General features: G+C 44.3%; 5 protein-coding genes across 5 annotated transcripts; 3 read left to right on the forward strand and 2 right to left on the reverse strand.

The window, feature by feature from the left end:
• Positions 1–392: 392 nt before the first annotated feature.
• On the forward strand, positions 393–1,125 carry PAAG_04843 (hypothetical protein; the record flags this gene model as incomplete). Its single annotated transcript, XM_002793268.2, has 2 exons — positions 393–577; positions 852–1,125. 2 exons carry the CDS (start codon positions 393–395, stop codon positions 1,123–1,125), a joined length of 459 nt encoding a protein of 152 aa, XP_002793314.2.
• A 7,434-nt stretch (positions 1,126–8,559) lies between these two features.
• On the reverse strand, positions 8,560–10,233 carry PAAG_04844 (CCCH zinc finger protein; the record flags this gene model as incomplete). Its single annotated transcript, XM_002793269.1, has 5 exons — positions 8,560–9,149; positions 9,273–9,328; positions 9,396–9,507; positions 9,563–10,129; positions 10,188–10,233. 5 exons carry the CDS (start codon positions 10,231–10,233, stop codon positions 8,560–8,562), a joined length of 1,371 nt encoding a protein of 456 aa, XP_002793315.1.
• Positions 10,234–10,722: 489 nt separating this feature from the next.
• Positions 10,723–12,128, forward strand: PAAG_04845 (transcription initiation factor iif; the record flags this gene model as incomplete). Its single annotated transcript, XM_002793270.2, has 4 exons — positions 10,723–11,007; positions 11,099–11,378; positions 11,456–11,652; positions 11,727–12,128. The coding sequence occupies 4 exons, from the start codon at positions 10,723–10,725 to the stop codon at positions 12,126–12,128; spliced, it is 1,164 nt and encodes a 387-aa protein (XP_002793316.1).
• Positions 12,129–13,918: 1,790 nt separating this feature from the next.
• Positions 13,919–15,289, forward strand: PAAG_04846 (COP9 signalosome complex subunit 4; the record flags this gene model as incomplete). The annotated part of the gene is made up of 2 exons (XM_002793271.2): positions 13,919–15,157; positions 15,260–15,289. The coding sequence occupies 2 exons, from the start codon at positions 13,919–13,921 to the stop codon at positions 15,287–15,289; spliced, it is 1,269 nt and encodes a 422-aa protein (XP_002793317.1).
• Positions 15,290–17,130: 1,841 nt separating this feature from the next.
• PAAG_04847 (protein phosphatase PP2A regulatory subunit B) lies at positions 17,131–19,071 on the reverse strand (the record flags this gene model as incomplete). Its single annotated transcript, XM_015845393.1, has 5 exons — positions 17,131–17,729; positions 17,835–18,483; positions 18,557–18,654; positions 18,785–18,825; positions 19,028–19,071. The coding sequence occupies 5 exons, from the start codon at positions 19,069–19,071 to the stop codon at positions 17,131–17,133; spliced, it is 1,431 nt and encodes a 476-aa protein (XP_015699619.1).
• Positions 19,072–19,727: the final 656 nt, after the last annotated feature.

The following is a 19,727-nucleotide window of genomic DNA, read 5'->3' on the forward strand; positions in this document are numbered from 1 at the left end:
AGATGCTGTAGCAACTCTTATTATTGAGGATTAAATGTCTAACCAAGGTCAACGGCCCGGTTAGACAAAAAGAGAAGACAATAATAATAATATAATACTAATAAACAATAATACCAGAATAATGGTATATATATATATATATGGGGTGGGTAGTGGTGAAGATAAATGATGAGTTTCGAGAGGCAGATTGTAACGATATATATAGTTGTGTTATGGGAGGAGTCGGTGGAGGTACAGCGGTACACCTTGTGCTGTAGGATATACTCTGTAGATGAGATGCTGATTTAGAAGGAAAACAGACCTCGACGAGGAGGATTTTAATAAATATAACAGAAAAGAGTTCCTCCAGCTCTTTTCAAGTATAATTCAATTCGGGTTAAGACGATTTCGCAATGCCGCTGCTTTCTTCCCCCCCTCCCCCGCTCCCCCCGGGCCCCCCAAAATGGAACTCCATATTCTGCTTGAAATCCTGCGGCAGATCTTCTAAAATCGCCATCCCTGACGGAACGCACAGAGCGAAACAATCTCTTATCCACTGGCATCCAGTCGGTCAACGGGTTTGGGAAACCTCTAGGACGTTAGCATCGGTTTGAGAAGAACCTTGTTCCTCAATCAGATCAAAGCATTCTTCGCCTCGACGCATCATAACAAAATTCAGGCACGAGCAAGGAGCCATGAAAATTAAATAACCATAATTAAAGAAGCGATATTTTTCTGTCAGAGCTCGTCAAATCAATGCCCGTAACTAACGGCCCATTATCGGCTTCGTTCTTTTTGCTTTGCTTTGCTTTTTATTTAGTTTCTTTTTTTTCATCATGTTCTGATGAACCGGATGCTCCGCCAAAATACAGAGCAAGATTGAGACACCACACAGGAACCATTCTGGTCAGAACGTTCTGCGATGGTTCTGGTCTCGGGACAGATGACTGGTCCATTGAGATAGTGGGATGGGTAGTTCCAGGGTCTAAAGGATCCCCACCAGGAGACGGATGGGTTCCAAAAAGTAAGGCGACGCTTTATCGTTCATTTGAAGCTCATCGCATGGCGACGATTGGACGCCTCTGCCTGGCATTGGGTAGACGTGCATCTGAGACTATCAACTGGCCCGCCAAATGCAAGACCTGACCTGAGCATGATCCAGCAACTGGGGACGCGGGCCTGGCTCGCTGAGTGGCTGCCACGGTCTCCAGCTCTAGAATTTAAAGATTCATGAAGCTTATAGACTTAATGGACTCTGCTTTTTTCTATCCTTTCGAGGATGAAGCAGGATGGATGGATATCCTGACTGCTTCTCCCCTGAGTTCCATGTACCCTTCGGTCCTCATCTCGGATTTGTTTCCCACCTAAAGACAGCCCAGCTTGCCCAGCGTATCTCCGTCCAGAATTATATTACCCATAATTCTTCTGTAGTGACAGTGTGTGGTGTATGCATGTACGATGTCATCGGGAAACTCAGGGAGGAACCTTTAATTTTTCTTTTCTGAGTTGAGGTTATTTAGCAACCACAATATCAACAACAGCATGGAACAAGGGTTGTTTCATAGAAATAGCAGTATTCTTCATGCCCTGGGACGCAATCTAGCAATCTAGCAGAGCAACTCTCAAGGTGAAAAAAGAAAATGCAACCCAGTTCTTCTCTCCCCTTTCTCTCCGTAGATCCCCCCATCCACTCTTCTCGTCCTTTGGTGGTTGACTGGTTTCATGTTCCCGGTGACGAGTTGCGACGGGAGAGAGAACGCGGCCCGACCCATGGTTCCTACTGATGCGACTGACCCTCACTGTTGAGAATGGCATGAAAAGCAACTCTATCTAGTTAGTTAACTAACTACTGGACTTCAAAATTTAAAATAACTATTCAGGTACTCCTTTGAACTTCCAACCAAGATTACAGCGCCATCGTTTATTGGCCCGCATATTTCCTGAAGAGGTCCTGTTTTTACCCAGGCATTCCAGACTTATTTAGGCTAATTCTCCCTTTTGCCATAACAAAACACCCATCATGATAGTTATTTAATCAACATCCTACGTTCAACCCTTGATCTGTTACAAAAAGCTAAAAGCTAAAAACCTCACTCTTACGCTGGTCCATTCTCACTTCAAGCGGCATCCCCTTTCCTCCCCGCCTCACTCCCCTGCGCTCTCTTTACCCTGATGCCTACGTCTTTCCCGTCACGATAGAATAACTAATCTCCCGGACTCGCCCTAACATCTCCACGCCCCACGATCATGAGGCCTATTTCCGTCTCTACTGCCCTCTCCTCTACCTTGTGGCTTCTGCTCGTGTCTCTCAATACTGTGCGAATATTTCCCGTCCCTTACATGACATGACAGACATATAGAGTGATGCTTAGTCCCCTTCTAATCATTAACTTCATCGATTAATCTCTCCGAGAGAGTAAAAACTGAGGGTTGCTCTCAGTGAGAGATCTACATATACATACATCCAACCCATGTCTTCGTCGATTGCGGGGCAATCAAATAAGGAAATAAATTCCACAAAAGCAAAGCAGAGAGGGAGAAGAAGGCGAGAAAGAAAGAAAGAAAGGAGTGAACTAGTCCTTATCTCACGGCTATCAAAACCTCCAACTTCTACCATTCCTCATCCCAAATACCGAACTGAATAGTTAGCACGGTAATGAGTCAAATGTAATGAACATACAACGTCGATCAATCAATCAACGACTCTCTCCAGCTTTCCAGGGCACTAGCCAAAAACAGACCAGACCATATAATACATTATACAGTCCAGTCGGAACAGACCCCCAAAGCCCTTCAAAAGCCCGAACATACTAATTTCAAAAATGCCAATGACTGTCGAGATCATGGTTGGGAAGGGGGTATTCATTGCGGCCTGAACGCCTCACATCTCAGACATTTACTCGAGCTGGCAGGGTGGACGATTCATTCAGATCTCGCTCTCGTCCCTCCCTCTGACCTTCTTGTCTCATACAGCCTCTTCAGAATACGACCGGCTGAGGAACTACTTCATATCTGGAATTGGAGATTTCCATGGGTACTGTTGTTCGTTTGTTTGTTTGACAACTAGTTATCTATCTTGCCGCTTCTGCTTCGTATTAGTCTGCAAGTAAATATACCGAGAAAAGATGATTCGCAACTCTACATCGACCCACGCGTATTTGCTCAGGAAGAAGCTGTCAAACAATCTCATTCAAGTTGCTTTCCCTATCCACTGACCCTTTCAGGCACGCCCCGATGCCCATATTAATCTTAAAAAGACCGCAAAATAGCCCTAGAATCCGTCAATCCAGCTAACGCTAGCAAGAGTAAAGAATTGGTCTCTCCTCGCTGGCAAACTGGATGCGTCACACTGTCGGTCTGCTTATTTAGTTAACTTCCTACTTTTTAAGGCATTAGAAGTATCTAGTTAACTAAATTAACTAGCCTGACCATCAACGTAAATATAATGATGCTCCGGTGAGGAGCGACTCTCTGTGCTTCTCTGGTATTAAACTTAGCGAGTTGACTATGTATTTATCCCGCCAGCTGGTTGGATCTTGGATCTTGGATCTTGGAATAAATGATCTGCACGAGATCCAAGAATACGGTCCCCGTGCAACCGGCGCCTCTCAGTGGATGTTAATAAGTTTAATAACAGAAGTGGAGGGGTAACTAGTATTGAGAAATGGTATCATGAGAATCAACATGCAACGAGGGCATGAATAACTAATAAATAACTATGAATGGAATGAAACATAAACATTCAAAGTTCAATGTCTTGAAACGCTGGCGGTAGTTGGAAGCATTCGCTGGCTGGCGCGTAAAGAAAGCTAATCAAGTTACAGAAAAATAACCGCCGATATGATGATTTGACAAGAGAATGCCATCCCACATTTAGGAACACCTCCATGCATCGAATCGGCTGCGCTGTTCTACTGCAAATGGAGAATTTGTAGCGTGGTCGGTTGGGGATTATGGCGGGCCCAACAAAACAATGGTTATTCCAACATGCGTAGTTACGAAGGTACACCGCCACTCCGTAAAAGCCCTGCATTTGCAGTTTCATCCGGCTACCTGTTCTGATGTAACTTCTCCATGCACATTAACTACATGGAAATGACCTAGGGCTCAGCCAGTTGTTATATCTTTCCCTGCTTCTGCACTAATCTTCGCTTTCATTAGCCCGATCTCAAAAAGGTACAACTCTGAAATATAAAAACCAAATCCTTACAGAAGAATCCACTCGGCGGGCGTGTAACGATATGAAACAAAACAGGATAGCCCAGAAAAAGAATCCACACACGCCTGAGACCGTGAATTTCTTGAAGAAGTTTTTAAACCCGTGGTCTCCGGAGGCGATGTTGATTGCTGGCATCAGCCTAAGGCGTTATTGCTTATTTCACACCTTCATCAAACAATGGCATGCGTGCAATAAATTGCATGACTTGGGATCTTCTCCCTTCTTTTCTCCGAGTGCTAGTAGTTAGCTCACGATCAATGTTGACTCTGGACCCTATTTCGCGGATCACGAGATGAGATTTCCTCCGCAGGCTGAGGAACCCAGGCAACATAGCGGGAAATTACGCTATGGATGAATGGATCAAAATTGCGGCACCGCAACTGATCTTATATAAATCATCACTGCTAACGAACTATCGCACTCGCTTCAGCTCTTATTCAGCACTTTTCCATCTCTCCCATGACTCCGAAACTCGGTGTATCCTACACACCTAATTCATCCCCCATCATCCCCCCCCCCCCAACAAAAACAATAATTACGACCTTATCACACCTTATTGTGAGTCTCAAAATTCAAATGCAACAGAACAATCTTCAATAAGCCCTAATGGCAACAAAAGCCAATAACACGAGGGATCAGGTGTGATATGTGATGATCCATCAACGGAACGGAGAGGGCGGGGAACGGGCCGTGGTGCATAAAATGAGCCTTGCCAACTTTAACCTTGCTCACCATTTGGCCTGGACTGGTTGTGGTCATTTCCGATTGAACAACCGACGGGATGAAGCCATGGTTCAAGGCATGTTCTTTTGGGCTCCTTTATGGCCTTGTTGTCTTGGGAGGGATGGGAGAAGGGCTTTTATTCTTCACAGTTGTTGATGTCATTGAATGAGTGATTGAGTGCCCGTATTGTTGAATAGCGGGGTTGGGGCTTGGCGGGCGTTGTGATCGCAGTAAATATGGGCTTGAGGTGTTTTTGCTGAAGGTTGATTAAACTATCAAAGACTGCAGAAACTCGCGTTTTTTTTTTTTTTTTTTTTTTTTTTCCATGGCGGGGTTATCCGGTGATCGGCAGTTCGATGAAGAGGGGTCATTGATGAGAAATAGCCCAAATGGTAACTAGAAAAGCGTTGAGCTTAGAAGGAAACAACCTGGAGATTTTTTTGTAAGTTCCCTCCCAAATAACTACCCAGGCATCCATTATTGCAGTTCCATGACGCGTGGTAGCATGTCCCGCAATTACTATCCAGTGGAGAACATCTCGTGGAGGTCTTTCAATCTCTCCTCTGGAGCGATTCTTCTTTTTATTCATGTTCTCGCTAAGAGCAGTATCAAAAACAGTTTATCACTGGTAGGTCATGTCAATTGCCTGGCATACAATTACTTGTAAATGAGGATGACCGAGCTGAGACTGTCTCACCATATGCACATCATATACAGTGTAGATTGAAAATGATTCACGTCGTGAGAAGGGAAGCATGATAGCAGGATATAATTGGCTAGTTAACTAGAGGATTTGGGCGCTTCCAAGATTCGGATATTACGCGGCTATTGTTAACTAAGCGAACCCCTGAATCTGATTCTAAGCTCTTCTCCGTGAGAAAGGGAACTGAAATTATACTTCTTTTCATCTATTTCGATAATGCTGCGTTTAGAAGCCTTATTTTTCTATTTTAATTTAATTTAATTCAAGATTTAGTCTGTACTACAGAAGGATACCTAGATACTTCCGAGGTCTACGCCTCCTGGCAGCGGTTCTTGGCTTCTGATAGAATTATGAGTAACTTATGCTTCATCTCCCGCAGTTAGCGGTATCAGAGTATACGGAGTTTTTGATAAATTGCTGTTTGCGAATTTTCTTCTGCCACGTTTCCATTTTGTTCATTGTCAAATATGATCGTACATGTTTCATATTTGCTAATATTGATGATATCAAGGTTTATATTCAGAGATTTGCAACGGAAATTTCACCAATTTCAAACGGGTATTTAATTGATCAACCGCGTATGCGAATAAAAGCACCATCTTCACTCATTTTTCGCTCCCATATCTGAATACGGAGAGATCCACATGCTGAATTTATTGCCCATTTCTTCATTGATCTTAGCTTTGGCTTCTTTCGCTGCAAGTAAGAACGGCCCCACCGCCATTTCCGCCAGCATCATTTTTCGCCTCCTCATTGTTAGGTGTTTATTTACTTAAATGGTAGTTAACTAATTACTAGAAATTTGCATATGTTCAGAGATATCAATGCACCTGTATGTATATCAACTGATGATAACAAAAAGTGCAGTAATATCAATCTATCTATCATCGCCACCCCTAAGCTCACGCAGAGAGCATGGCCATGTATAGGACATTACATCGAAACGATTCATGTATTGTAGCTTTATTGGATGAAGAAATATGCCATGCACACACCGTTACGTGCAACTTCTCCCTCTCTACTTCTCCGTGTCATCACCATGCATTTTCAACTTCAGGATATAACGTCAGAATTAAAATCTAACAAATCCATAAATGAGCATCACCGATATTCTCCTTCAGGAAATGCATGTCACGCTAAGACCCGTCCATATTATTTTTTTTTTTTTCCATCGCAGTCCCCGAAAGCTAGCTAGCAAAGCAAGTGCCCTACACGCGGTCTATGGCAATAGGTTGGCCTGGCAGTTTTGTCGGTTCAGTTCATGTGTTCCAACAACCTTATAGAATTAATTTGTGGGTGTGTATTATGTACGAGCTGGTCGAGTTGGTTATTTGTGATCACCAAAATCCTACTCCACAACTAAGTTAGTTACCCGCCACATTTGAAAGGAATTTGAACTGAATTTCTCTGTTGTTGTTTGTTGTTGCATGTTGCATCCGCTGGTTTCATGGTCCAAATTACCGGGCCCCCTGGACGAGTTTTGTATTTATATATCCTTTACTGCAGTTACGTCAATTATGTCCCTCCTTATGAAGGAGGGGGAAATTAGCTTTAACGCCTAAACAAGATGGGCCCTGTTGAGAAGCAGTTTGGGGTAGGGTGGAAAGGGGAATTGAATCTGCATGAGATCGAGAAATATATAAAAGGTTAATTACAACTGAGAAACAGGAAACATTTAATTCTCCTCCGTTTAGATATGTATCTGGTCCAGCACCCGTAAAAAGATGGGAGTGGGGGGGACATAAAGCTGCTGGAAGCCCTATTTCTCCACCTCCCTGATCTCAACTGTATAGCAGAGTACGGAGTACAAAAACAGCGCACACCAGACCCTGCAGTTGCATATCAGTTATCCTGCGTTATGCATGGCTTAATGCCCGACGTCAACGACAATATAAACGACTACGACTGCAACAGCGAAAAATGAGGGACTGAAACGAAATGAAGAAACAGGCATATTCATTGGGACGGTGAACCTGAAAGTCAGCTCCTCACGTTCTGTGCTGTTGGAGTTGTTGTTTCCAATTGCCTACAACCTTCTCCTCTTTTTGCCCTTGTGAGATATATATAGTTTCTATTTTCTGCACAGAGGGGGTGGGTTGGTAGTTAAACCCTTCTTATTAGTTCATTCTCCCGCTCTTTATTATCATCTCTAAACCGACCTATCATATCTGGCAAATGGGGTTTATGAGATATATGTATATGCAAGTACTCCCTCCCATTCCTTAATTCTTCAAGCAGCATGTGAAAGCATTCCAATTGTGAAAAGAATGGATAATATTTGCAACTCTTTCTATGGTTTTTTTTTTTTTTTTTTTTTTTTTTTTTTTTTTTGCTAAATAAATCGGTTGGTAGGAATTGTATTATTGTTTTAGAATACCATAACTTTAGAGTGAGATTTATATTTCTCTCTCCTAATTCTCTTTCCTAGTTCCATTTCTCTCTCTTCCATATTATTTTGTCTGCCTCGTCTAGGAGAATCTTCCCACAAGTGAGACATCAAGTGGTATTAAACTAAGGGGAAATAGTAAAAGGGTATCTCCCATTCCGATAGCCTCACTGAAAATATTCAATAATAACAAAGGGGTAGCCAGAGATAAAAGCGAAAGGGAATGGAAGTCTACAACACCATCTAAAAGATGGCGGCTCAGAAGACATAGCTTGGGTAGAAAATTAAAGAAAACCGACAAATACGCCGTATGGTATCATGTACTTTACCCCTACCTGGAACTTCAAAGAACGCCGACCATCGTCGTGTCTTTCAGAAAGAAGAGGAAGAAGTGAAGGGGAAGGCAAGTGAAGCTTTTGTGTGGGATCGAAGCTTTACGCCAATTCCCCTTAAAAAGATAAAACGAAAAACAAAATCTTGAAAACTGATCCGAGGTATAGCGTTCCGAGCTTTTAGCTGCTACAGACGTTGAAAGCCGGATTTGGTGTGCTAAGCTAAGGATGAGAAACGTACAAAGTCTTGTTGCTGTGAAATTTCACCGGCGTCAAGGTCCTCGGTGATGACCACGGGGTCATCTTCAAGATCATCGGAGTCAACGTCATCCGAATCAATTTCATCGTAAGTTTCTTCCTCACTGGATATGTCATCGTCATCGGCGTTGTCTCTTTTATCAGAAGTCTCCGCCTTGTTAGCTGCAATTTTGCGAATTTGGCCGGCACGGTCCACATGAGGGAGCTGGCATTTCCGGTTCCCACAGTTCCCCGTGTTAGCATAGTCAGGACACTCATGGACATGGCGCTGATCACAGGTATCTCCCTTGATACAGTAGCCAAGAATAGCAAAATCGCGACAAACAGGTGCACCTGGGTTCACTCGAACGTGTGCATATCGGCATGAGGGATTAGAGCAGCGCCCACGAAGAAAATGCAAGCACGCGGGAGATCTTTCAGGGCTCGGGTCATGTGAAAGGTCGCAGGCCAAGCCAGCTGGACATTTGCCCGTCTGAAGAAACTCTTTGCAGATGGCAACCTTGTGGGGATCGTGGATGTACGGGCAATTAGGGCCCTTGAAACATGAGCCTAAAAAAAGATATCAAGTCAGTACGCCTAAAAACATTATTCCTTTGACACAAACTTTATGTTTGATCGATATCATTATCTTAGTAGATGCTGTAAAATCTTCGGAGGGAGAGAGTCGGGTACCCGTCGAAGTAAATCTTTTGCACAGCTCATCTTTCTTCTTAATCGGCATATTTTTCCTTAAGTTTACAATTAGTTAATAAACAGGGGGAATTAAAATTAATATTCCAACGATCAGCTACGCACCTTCTTGAAACCACTGATCCTAAACGATGCAGGTTTCCCTTCTTGCTTCTCACGAAATTTACACCACCGACGTTAACTTTCTTCGGAGTAACGCTCGCAGCCGACGGTTCATCTTAAAAAGGGTCAGTCGGCTCCGAACTTTGCATCTATAGGGACAACGATCTCACTAGGTAGCCTAATCAATTTGCTCCCGCCTTGAACAACCTGGAATGGAATTCCTTGAATGGTGATCTGGAAGGAAGCAGCTTGCCTCCCGCCAACTTGCGAAGGAACAGGCTTGTACCCGCCAATGCCCTGAACATGTTTTAAGACTTTCGCCTCTTCTCGGAGTGCCCTTTTCTGAGCCTTGAGCTTACGGCTCTCCTCAATAGCTTTGGTTCTAGCCTGAGCTTCTTTGTCGTATATTGCGGAGTTTATTAATTGTATGTGTCGGTCTCTTTTGGCAACCCATCCATTTTGGTTTCCAGACTTGGTATCATTCACTTCACCAGTAGATGTACTACCTGATGACAGGCAACCTGCGTTTTCTGAGGGGGAAGCCAGATTGCTAAGAACAAGTGTTCGATTTCGATGAGGGGTTGTATGTCGCCTGGATCCAGGGTGTCTACTCCTTCCACGGTAGGGAGCCCATCCTGCGTGATGCCGAGGATGATGTGAGATATAGGACGACGGAGGATATCCACCACGCGATGGTTGTGATGGCGCAATCTGATTTTTATGCTGATTTATTTGCCCTAAGAGAGTAAACGCGGTCAGACTGTGCAACAAGCAGTGTGATAGTCAGGAACTCACCAGCAAGTTGTCCAATCTTGGCCAACAGATCTTGGTCTTCTGTCATAGCGAACTTGGCTCTAATCGTTACTGTAGTTTGTGTAAAGAATTATATGCTAAATTCACGTTGAAGTTGAAGTTGAAGAAATTGATGTTGAAACGGCAGTGAAGAACTTGTTTCTTATATTGACGAGATAGGCGGCGCTAAATAAAATCACGTGATATATCCCTTCTGGACGACATCATCCCGATGCCGCCACTTCGCACTGTTGATGCTCCCATCTACTTAAGTAATAGTATCCCAAGCTTTTCCTATGCAACCTTCTCATACCAAAAGCCAGACATTCCTTCACATCACTAATTACCGGGACTTGATTTTACCCCCGCGAAAGGGCTAAGCAACTGCGAATACCCACGGTCTCTTAGACACCCTCTGGAGAAGGAATCGTCATCGCCACCGCTGCGGCACGCTTTTGGATACGACTTGTCATCTTAGTACTTTCATCGAACCAATTTTCGAGTACGACGGATATCTCCCTCGGGCTTTGCTTGCGACATGACATCGGGAACAGGCCCTGGAGGCCAACAAGTCAAAACAGAAGCAAGCTCGATCCCAATGATCAAGACTGACCCGGATGCTAAACCTGAGCTCGCGGGTGCTATATCCGACGATGACATCTACGAAGATACGGGAGATTTGGACTTTTCCAATGCTATGCAAGATGTCTGGCTGACGCGTATACCGAAAATGCTTTGGGAGAATTGGTCAAGGTTGGAAGATGACGAGGAGGTACAGATTGGCACAATTAGGGTAGAAGGCGGGCCAACGGACATAAAACGAGTATGCGCTCCAGCTTTCATGCCGCCTCTGACTTATGAAGGAGGAGACAAAGAAGGGTGAGAAGAAGTGCTGACCTCCTCTGCGCTAATAGGTTAGCATGCGGTTAAACGATATGCCCCAGATGAAGGGTGTTCCAAGGGATTACAACCTGCGGCGACAAAATGTTAATGCGGATAAGACGGCATTCCCCGTACACAATACATTTGTTTTCACCGAAAAGGATCTACCGGGGCATCGAGATAGGTCTCACATTCTGTTCAATGAGGCCCAGCCTCATGGCCGTTCATATCTTTACGAACAGACAAAGCGCGATTCGAGAAAGCGAAACCCACGCAAGAAGTGGGAGCCTTATACGCGGAAGACCATACCAAGTATGTTATATTAGTTTCTTTCGCGTTATTGAGTGTATATGTCAGAGTGTTAACCATTTCTATCTTTCCATTGATAGAACAAACGGCAATTGTTGGTGTCGTACGTGATGAGTTTAATTGCCTTCCGGTAGAAAACGAGCAATACCAGCGAATGGCAGAAGCCAGAGCACTCGACTTCCTCAAGCCCAAGCGCGAAACATTATATATCGGTAAAGTTAGCGGTGAGATGCTTAAGCCCAAAACCGTTGCAGCTGCCGATAAATCTACTTTCATAGTAAGTCGAAACTCCATTTCCCTCTTTACATAAGTCATGTTGTTTTAGACTTCATATCCTAACTCTTCGAACAGCAAGTTGCAAAACCTCCAAAGGCACGCGCTCAAGAAAACAAAACCGCCCGTATGCCACAAAACGAGCTGCTGGATCTTATATATGGCTGCTTCCGGCGACACAAGTACTGGCCATTTAAATCTCTCAAAGCAGAACTGAAACAACCAGAATCGTACCTCAAACAAACCTTGGAGATGGTGGCTCATCTTGTCAAAAGCGGGGATTTCGCTATGACTTGGGAACTTAAACCAGAGGCCAGGGAAAGCAACTATGCGGATGCTTTGGCCTACAAAGATGCTAAGGAGGAGCTCCCCCCCACCTCCGGCTACAATTTCGACTCGGATGGAGAACCAACCGCGTCAGGGATTGGTACGGATGCGGACGAGGACGAGTCCAACGTTGCGTTCGAAAATGTAGTATAGGATTGGGGGCAAATGTCGATCTATATGAACTTGGTGGAGTAACAGGGTACGGCGTTCTTTACGAAGATCTGGTATCAACAGCGACCAAATTACTTCTTATTTTACGTGACCTCAACGAAGGTTTATTGGAGATGATTTTTTTTTTCTTCGAAATGATTTTATAAATAACTTTATGTCAAGCGGAAGATACCAAGTCTAATTAAAGTTTTCCAATTTGAGCCAACAACCCAACAAGCTATGCCCTCCAAATTGTATGAGGCCACAAAATGCTAACGTTGATAGACTGTCATAATATAGTGGAATCCGCCCACTCCGCAACTGATATCTTAGCACTGTGATTTGATACAAGTTGGCAGGTATCAAAGTTTCAACTCCATCACTATGTGTGTACAGCACGAAAGAGGAATATATCGCAGAACCTCAGATAAAAGGAAACAGGCTGTACATTCCTTAAAAAGAGCCTTTGATTGCGACGTTCCATTCACCTCTCCCAAACTGTCAGAACTATTGATTGTTATCTGGATTTGAGCTCTTTCCAAGAAGGTAAGCTTACGGCTGGTTCACATTTATTACATCAAGATGCTTTCGCCCTTGGAGATATGTAAGCTTTTCTGCATCTCAATGCTTGCCTGGCCGACTTTTTTATATCTTCGTGGTACTTTGTTCCGGTTCCGCACCTGGCTAATGATTAGGACTTTTCTACAAAATCGAGAAGATCGGCCATGTTGTCAATGCTAATTTGGATAAATCATTCGTATAGCAGATTGTAGATATACATATTTATTATTGGTGTGATTTTCTCGCGCTAAACAGAGTAACCAACAGAATGACACTTAAGCTTAAAATTGCCGCGGTCACAATGAGTGTTGATTGACTGATTAAGCGCTTGTTGTCCCCAATGTTGTCAACTCCACTCAAAAGACTGACCTTGTCACCAGATTGAGCGCAATCAAACACTACAGTTCAGTTTCTATGGGTAGTCTCCCAGAATATCATGGCTGCCTCCTAGTGAAGTCCTCTCTCATTTTTACAATGGCAAATGTTGAAAACTGCTCAGACAATCTGAATTGAACGACTATCATCATCCGGAGAATGAACATCCGTATTACTTCCAAACGGTGTCTGCCGGAACATGTTGTCTGTTCTCTCCCTTCAATCATAGGTTTTAGAGTTAAACGCCACTGGAAAAAGTTTCTCCCACCAAATCAAAATCATGTGTAAATATTTACTTTCTATAGTAGAATTGACACTGTACGACAGCCCGAATAACTCTAACCGACCAGCGACAGATAGATTGTGTCATCCCTTATAATTAATAAATCAATGAATGAGTTGACTCTAGGAATACACATTTCGCAATGCGTGGTATTTCACTCGATGCGATATCTATAGCGAATGGTCCAAAGGGGTGCCATCACCAAGTTAGGATAACGTGGAGAACAAGAGGCTGAAAAGGATATCACGTAAAATATTATTCCTCGGCAAAATCTGTTGAATTAAATAGATCATGATATGATGTTATATCCTGCATATTGGGTTCTTCCGAACAAGCAGGTAACTACAAGATGACTAATCAGGATAGCTTTCTCCGCACTCAGGTAGCTATCAACAACATCAAACATCCCTAGGTTGATACAAATAGGAGTAAATCATATACAACAATGTCTCCACTTAAGCAGCTTGTCTCTCACTCTTTCACCTGATACAATGCATTTCGTTAAATAATCTGATTCCAATTTTCAGTGTCGACTCATCACCCTATCCCTCACCTTCAACCCTACCGGTTCGCAATGGCGGAGCCCGATGTCAGCTCAGCCCTGACTTCAATCGAAGCAACTTCAAACCAACAGAACAAACCACAGCTCTACAATGAACTCCTCTCGAAAATAATATCATCCCCGTCCTCCCCGAGCGTCGAACCCAATCTCATCGCCTTCCTAAACTCCATACTTGGCGATAGCGTCGGAATCGTCGCTGCCCGACCCCTCCTCGATAACTTCATAAACTCCCTGCGAAAACTACCCTCACAAGTCATAATCAACGTTGGCCAGGATGCCCTATCGAAGATTCAATCTCACTCGACTTCTGCGGAGGCTCAGGACACAGCTCTGCGGGAGATTCTTGCAGACGCGTTCGAGGCGGAGCAGCAATTTGTACAGTCGGCCAGAGTGTTGCAAGCGATCCGTTTCGACAGTTCTCAACACCTGATGTCCGATGATGAGAAAGTGCGCCTGTGGATTCGCATTGTGCGTCTATATCTAGAAGAAGACGATACCACGAACGCAGAGAGCTTCCTAAACAGAGTCAAAAACATGCCAACCAAGATCGAAGATCCAGAGCTGAAACTTCACTTCGAGCTCTCGCAGGCACGCATTTCAGATTTTAACCGCAGATTCCTTGATGCCAGTCAGCAATATCTCAATATAAGCTTATCGGGAGAAATCGTGGAAGAGGACAGGCTCCAAGCACTCTCTGCTGCGATTGTATGTGCCGTTCTGGGGCCGGCGGGCCCCCAACGTTCTCGTACCTTGTCCCGTCTATACAAAGATGACCGGTCTTCGTCCCTCGATGTGTACAATATATTGGAGAAGATATTCATGGACAGGCTACTCACGCCTGAGGAAGTGAAGGCTTTCGCGCGGAAGCTGGTGCCGCACCAACTCGCCGTGACGGCAGATGGATCAACTGTGCTGGATAGAGCTGTCATCGAACATAACCTTCTGGCTGCGAGTCGACTGTACGAAAATATCCACGTGGAAGCGTTGGGTAACATTCTCGGGCTTAAAGCGAGCGGTGATATAAGTGCTGGTGAGAAAGCGGAAACATATGCTGCACGCATGCTCGGGCAAGGGAGATTAAAGGGCAGCATCGACCAGATTGAGGGTGTGATTTATTTCGACTCGGGAATCCCCGGTGTAGGTCCGGGGGCAGAGACAGCGGGACGCAGTTTAAAAGTCTGGGATGCTGGTGTTCAACATTTAGTGGAGGAGGTTGAGAGGGTGGCTGCTGCTATTATAGATGAGTTTCCGGTATGTTTTCTCTATGCCGCAAATTATTTTTGGGATATCTCGTTTAACAGAAATATCATGGGAATGCGGAACAGTCCATAACTAATATTTTTGACATCGTAGATCTTCGCCAGTACGCAAATGGGAAGTTAACTGAAACGCAAAAGGTAGAGAAGGGGGCCAAATCCTGTATATTCCTCCAGCACAATACCTAGCTGAATACCTTAATTGCACCATCTCTTGCGAAAAGCTTTATGTTTAGATGAGATGATATCACGCGAAATTTTGACGAACAGCAGAACAGGTTTTGAAGCAAGTTAGAGCGATCGTTCAGCGATCTACATGTAATCCGACTGTTACAGTAAATACCAACTCGCTACCATGCTGCATAGAACATGCGACATACTGCGATGCGGGTGAAAGCATAGAGTTGTTTCACGGAGGTGTATAGATCTAGTTGTCTTGCGCACTGATTGAGCAGTTGTATTGCAAAGGCGCTGGCAAAGTCCCGCAGGCCAACTCATCATCATGATCCCAATCCCTCCAAAAGAATCTGAGTAAGTAAAAGCCTACGGTAAGACAAATCGAAAAGAATCCATTCAACTACCTCTTTATTAATTTAATTGTGTTTCATCCTCCAAAGCGCTCCAACTCTTAACGCGGAAGAAACGGGAGAAGCCACAAAAGTGAAAACGGGTTTAAGGGGGAATGGTTGGTTAGTTGGTTGGCGGGGGAATGGGGGTGGGGGGAAGCGGGATGTGAGAGCCGAAGCTGCAGGTGTTTATACTCACGTTAACTACCACAAGAAAAGAAAAATTAAAAAAGCAAGGAAGGGATAACAGAGACACCCCCATTCTTTATGATTAAAGGATAAGAAACAAGGCAAGAAAATGAAAGAAGAAAGTAACATATGTAAAATACCAACCCAGTCCAGTCCAGTCCAGTTCCGACCAACAGAGTGGAAAAAGTTGAGGAAGTAAAAGGAGGGAAATTAGTGTAGTTACACCCTTTCTTCAGCTAACTTCACCTCTCGCTCGCATCCGCATCGAACGAAAGGATGAAAAAGACAAAAAGACACATATGCCTAATCTCCCCCTCCCCGTTTTTCTCACTTCCATTTCTCTATTAGAGTATTGCATTTGTGTTTGCGTGATCCTTGTCTTCAGTCTCCCGTTTCCCAGCAGCAGCAGCTCTTGTAATCACCCCCAGACTATTAGTTATGCACAGTAGTTTTGACGTGTGTAGCGTAGTGTGTTGTATATGTTTTCGTTCCCTTTTAATATACCTTCCCTTGTCATCCAACCTCCCTTTGATTAATTTTTCTGATTAACTTCTTTTTTGTATTAATTTTTCGTTTCCTTTTCATTCAAACCTCTCATTTCACGTGCCATCCTCTTATCATTTTATAGGCAGAGGAGTTGGTGATTGTGTGCGGTTGGAAAAGATACAACTTTAGCTGCTACTTCGTCTTCTAAACAAAAGATAGTGATTGGGAAAGAAAAAAAAAGAAAGAAAGAAAGGGAACTACCCCTCGACTGTGAAAGCCCGCTACGCAAGGGAGTATCAGGTCAGGTCAGGGGGAGAATTTCTCTCTCTCTCTCTCTCTCTTTTTTTTTTTTTTTTTTTTTTTTTTTCCTTCAAGAAAAAAAGGAATAATTAAAAAGAATTGAAGTGTATATTGTTTTGCGCAAGGTGATCTCTGCCAATGGGCCCTGACGATAACAGGAATAAACTGTATAGTTTTGGCTAAAGGTAGATTTGATTGTCTGCATAGATAGATAGGTTGCGTGCGGGTTGGAAGAGGCTGGAGAAGGGAGGAAGGGTGATAGAATGAAGGGGAGACAACATGTTGCAAGCGGGGCAACAAGCATTGTTTATTATTTGGTTTCTTCTTTCCTTTTTTTGACTGGGAAGTGCTCACAGCGCGGAGAATACGAAGAGCTATAGACGGTGGCATAAAGGTTAGTGTTCCTGGGATGAGAAAAGAAAGTATATTACTGGAGGGAAGGGGTGAGTGGAGAAGAATTTACATTGTTGGTAGCTGCGATCGCGATACTGTCCTCAAACGGATGCCAGCTCATGTGTAAGATCTTCTTGTTAAAATCGATCTGATCTGAGTCCGTTTCCCTCCTCATCCGGCCACCCGCACCAGCAGGACTGCCAGCTCTTGACCCACCTTTTTTATTAGACACAGAATTGATGGGAGTCGGTATGCCAACTTTCTTAGCCTTGAATGCGGTCTTGTCTGCCTGCAAGACAACTTCTGTCTCTTTGTTGGGATCGGAGGGGTATATCATGAAATTGTTGTTGTAGCTGCCGGTCATGACGTTCTCCGAATCACCCGAGAAGACCACCTCGAACTTGTCAAAGATACTATCATTTTCGTACGTATCGCAAAGGCGGGGGCGGAGGTGTTCATGGATCGGGATCGTTTTTATGGGCTGCCTTTCCATGTTCACATCCCATATTTTGACGGTTAGGTAGTCGCGGGATAATATGTAGCGTCCATCGTTTGAGAATCGGACATCGGAGATGGAAGAGATGATTTCAGAAAAGAAAGAGCGTGACGCCGCATCTTCTTCTTGTTCAAACTCTAATGGCGAGGAAAATGGAGCGGTTAGAAGCTAGGGTAAAGAAGGAATGCGAAAAGATATCAAAAGCCAAACCTCGAAAAGGCGACCAAAGGTCGAAGACTTACGTTTGTGATGCTGATCGCAGAGTGCGCTCTGCCTCATATCCGCAAGCTTGATGGTTCCCTTGGAGCTAGCATACATGAACCAATTACAACTAGTGGGATGGAACTCTGCAGCAGTTATTACTTCAGTTAGTTCTTCCATGTTTGCGGGTTTAATATCGACAATGTTGAAGCTTTGGTCTTGGATATTCAGGTTCCACAGATTGATTCGGAGATCATCACTGCTGATGAATGTTTCACCATCGCTGTTCACGGATATGCTATTGATGTGGTAGGCATGGGCATTAGCGTAGATACGGCGAGGCACTGCGGCGACTACGGTGTCATGGTGTGTGAGCCGTGGCAGTTTGAGCGATGAGGCATCGCGGAAGGAAACAAGTGGAGCGCGGGGCATGCCTCCTCCAGCCACTGCACCTGCCGGGGTCAGATCATGGGAGAGGTTGTTCTCCGCGACAACCTTTAACGACTTATCAAACACCTTCCACAACTTTATAGTCTTATCATTGGTGGATAGGAGGTAATGAGATGCATTTTGCCGCCTGCACCATTTTATTTTGTTGATTTTCTCTTCAATCTCTAAAGATTTTAGGTAATCGAATTCCGGCTCGTGAGATTGGAACTCGGTGTGGAATTTATATTCGCAGGTTTTTTTCTTGTAAAAATGTCAGCTTTTCATCCACTATAGCAAACGGATGATAGAAAGGCCGTCCATGGTGATAACGTACCGTCTCATTTCTCTCGAATAATACTACTCGTCCTCCTTTATCGCCTGTTGCAAGGTAGTTTCCCGTGTGGTCGAATTCGACCGTTGATATGATATCAGCTGTAAGGAAACGAGTCACATCAGCCCTAACCGTAGTGGATGTTGGGGGGTTGTCAAAGGTATATTAGGACCAAATGGATCAGATATTTGTGAGGTATGTGAGAACGATAGAAAAGAATGGGAGTCAAACCATCTGTGATATCTTCCACATCGCCTTTATCGCCGAAGCATCTGTTTTCAATGTGTTAGAATTTCTTAGGTATATTTAACATACCGTCAGCTTTCCCAGCAAGACGCCGCAGAAGCAGAAATAGCTGAGGAAGGGCAAGGCTGGCGGAACCGGGGGGAGCATGGCAACAAAAAGGGTCTAATATGCATTGCCTACTGGCGTAGATGGACAACACAGACGGAAGACAACGGGAGCACGGCTTACTGTGTAAACTTCCAGGTAGGCGAACCTGGATCTCTGTCTACCATCTTTCAAGGACAGCTCTCTTTTATGGGCTGGACAAGACACAACCAAAAGCCCCAAGGAAGTCTGTGGCTCGGCAAGCACTATTTTATTTATCTATCTGCGAGGTTGGATGTGATAAGACTGCAAGATCGGAGAGTAGGATGGCGGATGGCGGATGGCGGATGGCGGATGGTGCGAAATGGTGGGGAAGGATAAAAACGGAGCGAAGAGAGACGGTGGAAAGAGGAGTTAAGATAGTGTAGACCGATGGAGACAGTGGTTAGGAAAAGAAGAGTGAAGGTGGTCTATGGAAGGGGCTGGATGACTAGCAGAGACAATGCACAGAGTCAGTATATAACTATAGTGGCCTAGTTTTTGTATACGGATTTGCAGTTTTTTAGATGTTGATTTGGGATGGATCCTGCTATGCCAGACGGGCAGGCACAAGCAGCAAAACAAGTCAAGAAGAGGTAAGGCGTCAGACAACGGTGGAGGGAACGAGGGCAAAGAGAAGTAATTAACAGGAGACGACAAAGGGAAAACCATGTAGCAGTAAAGAATAGATACTTACTGTGAGAGCAAAGTGGATAAATTGTGAGTATGAACGGTGGGAGATGTAGACGCGACTGCGGGCAAGAGAAGAGGGAGAGAATAGAGTGTGATGGGAGAGTGGAAGAGG

The sequence above is a fragment of the Paracoccidioides lutzii genome (assembly GCF_000150705.2).
Source record: "Paracoccidioides lutzii Pb01 unplaced genomic scaffold supercont2.12, whole genome shotgun sequence".
NCBI lineage: Eukaryota > Fungi > Ascomycota > Eurotiomycetes > Onygenales > Ajellomycetaceae > Paracoccidioides > Paracoccidioides lutzii.